Source organism: Cicer arietinum, chromosome 7, assembly GCF_000331145.2.
Source record: "Cicer arietinum cultivar CDC Frontier isolate Library 1 chromosome 7, Cicar.CDCFrontier_v2.0, whole genome shotgun sequence".
Lineage (NCBI taxonomy): Eukaryota > Viridiplantae > Streptophyta > Magnoliopsida > Fabales > Fabaceae > Cicer > Cicer arietinum.
Genome location: NC_021166.2, coordinates 6,672,653 through 6,673,541, shown reverse-complemented (window position 1 = coordinate 6,673,541; position 889 = coordinate 6,672,653). Strand labels below are relative to the sequence as shown.

At 32.1% G+C, this 889-nt stretch overlaps 1 protein-coding gene across 2 annotated transcripts in view; it reads right to left on the bottom strand.

Moving 5' to 3' along the window:
- The window catches only part of LOC101507330 (CBL-interacting serine/threonine-protein kinase 24), a 9,184-nt gene that overhangs the window by 7,025 nt on the left and 1,270 nt on the right, over positions 1–889 (bottom strand). Inside the window, exons 2-3 of one of the 2 annotated variants that reach the window (XM_027336723.2) lie at positions 347–409; positions 187–258 (exon numbers count right to left, since the gene is read on the bottom strand). In XM_027336723.2, coding sequence (XP_027192524.1) covers positions 187–258; positions 347–409 — 135 coding nt within the window. Of the gene's footprint in view, positions 1–181; positions 259–346; positions 410–889 lie in introns of both variants that reach the window. The other variant, XM_012718074.3, reaches the window with a different exon arrangement.

Here is an 889-nt window from a genome sequence, read left to right as displayed (position 1 = left end):
TGAACCTACAGATCCAGAAGGGGTGCAATTGTAAATATAAATATAAAACAAAATCAAATATCTGCCTAATCAAACCACTGACTGTAATTTGTTAGTGTCTCGTCAATGTCAGACTTGGGAACTATCGAAGTATAGAAGAATAGACCTCTAATATATCTCGTATAATGTAAGCATGAAAAATCTTACAATTTTATCATATAACTCTCCTCCCATTACAAACTCCAGGATTATGTAGATCTTGTTCTGGCTGGCCAAAACCTAAAATTTGTAAGTAACGTCAGAAACACAATATGAAAAGAAAGAAATGCGATGAAACTCCATTGTGTATTGGGATATGTATACACACCTCATGCAATCTGACTATATTAGGGTGCCTGACAATCTTCATAATGGATATCTCTCTTTTAATCTGTAGCATGTTTCAACTTTCTAGTTAGAAAAGCTACTAGCGAAAAGGAGGAAATAATTATGATAAGTATTGACAATAACAAAACACATCATTATTCTGCATAAATGCAGAGCCAGGCACATAGAGATAGAAATAGGACTTTGACTAAATACACTAACAGGCAACATTGTTACAAAATGCTTTTCAGATTTTACTGGATGAAAAGAGACAAAATTATTGTATAAAAATTACACACTAGAATCGCTATGTATTTCCACCTCTACTGCAAATTTTACTGTCAGCTTTCAGCTCCATAAACAGTTGTAACCACCATGCAGCCATATTTGTGTTGGTTTATAACTTTGTGAAAGCATTAATAGACTAATGTATACTCCTATAGCATTTAATGTTCTCTTAGATTTTTTACCTTAACTGAAATGACATATAATTTCATCATTTAGCTTATTTGCTTTGCCTTATGATAATTCTAAATTTCTAAAA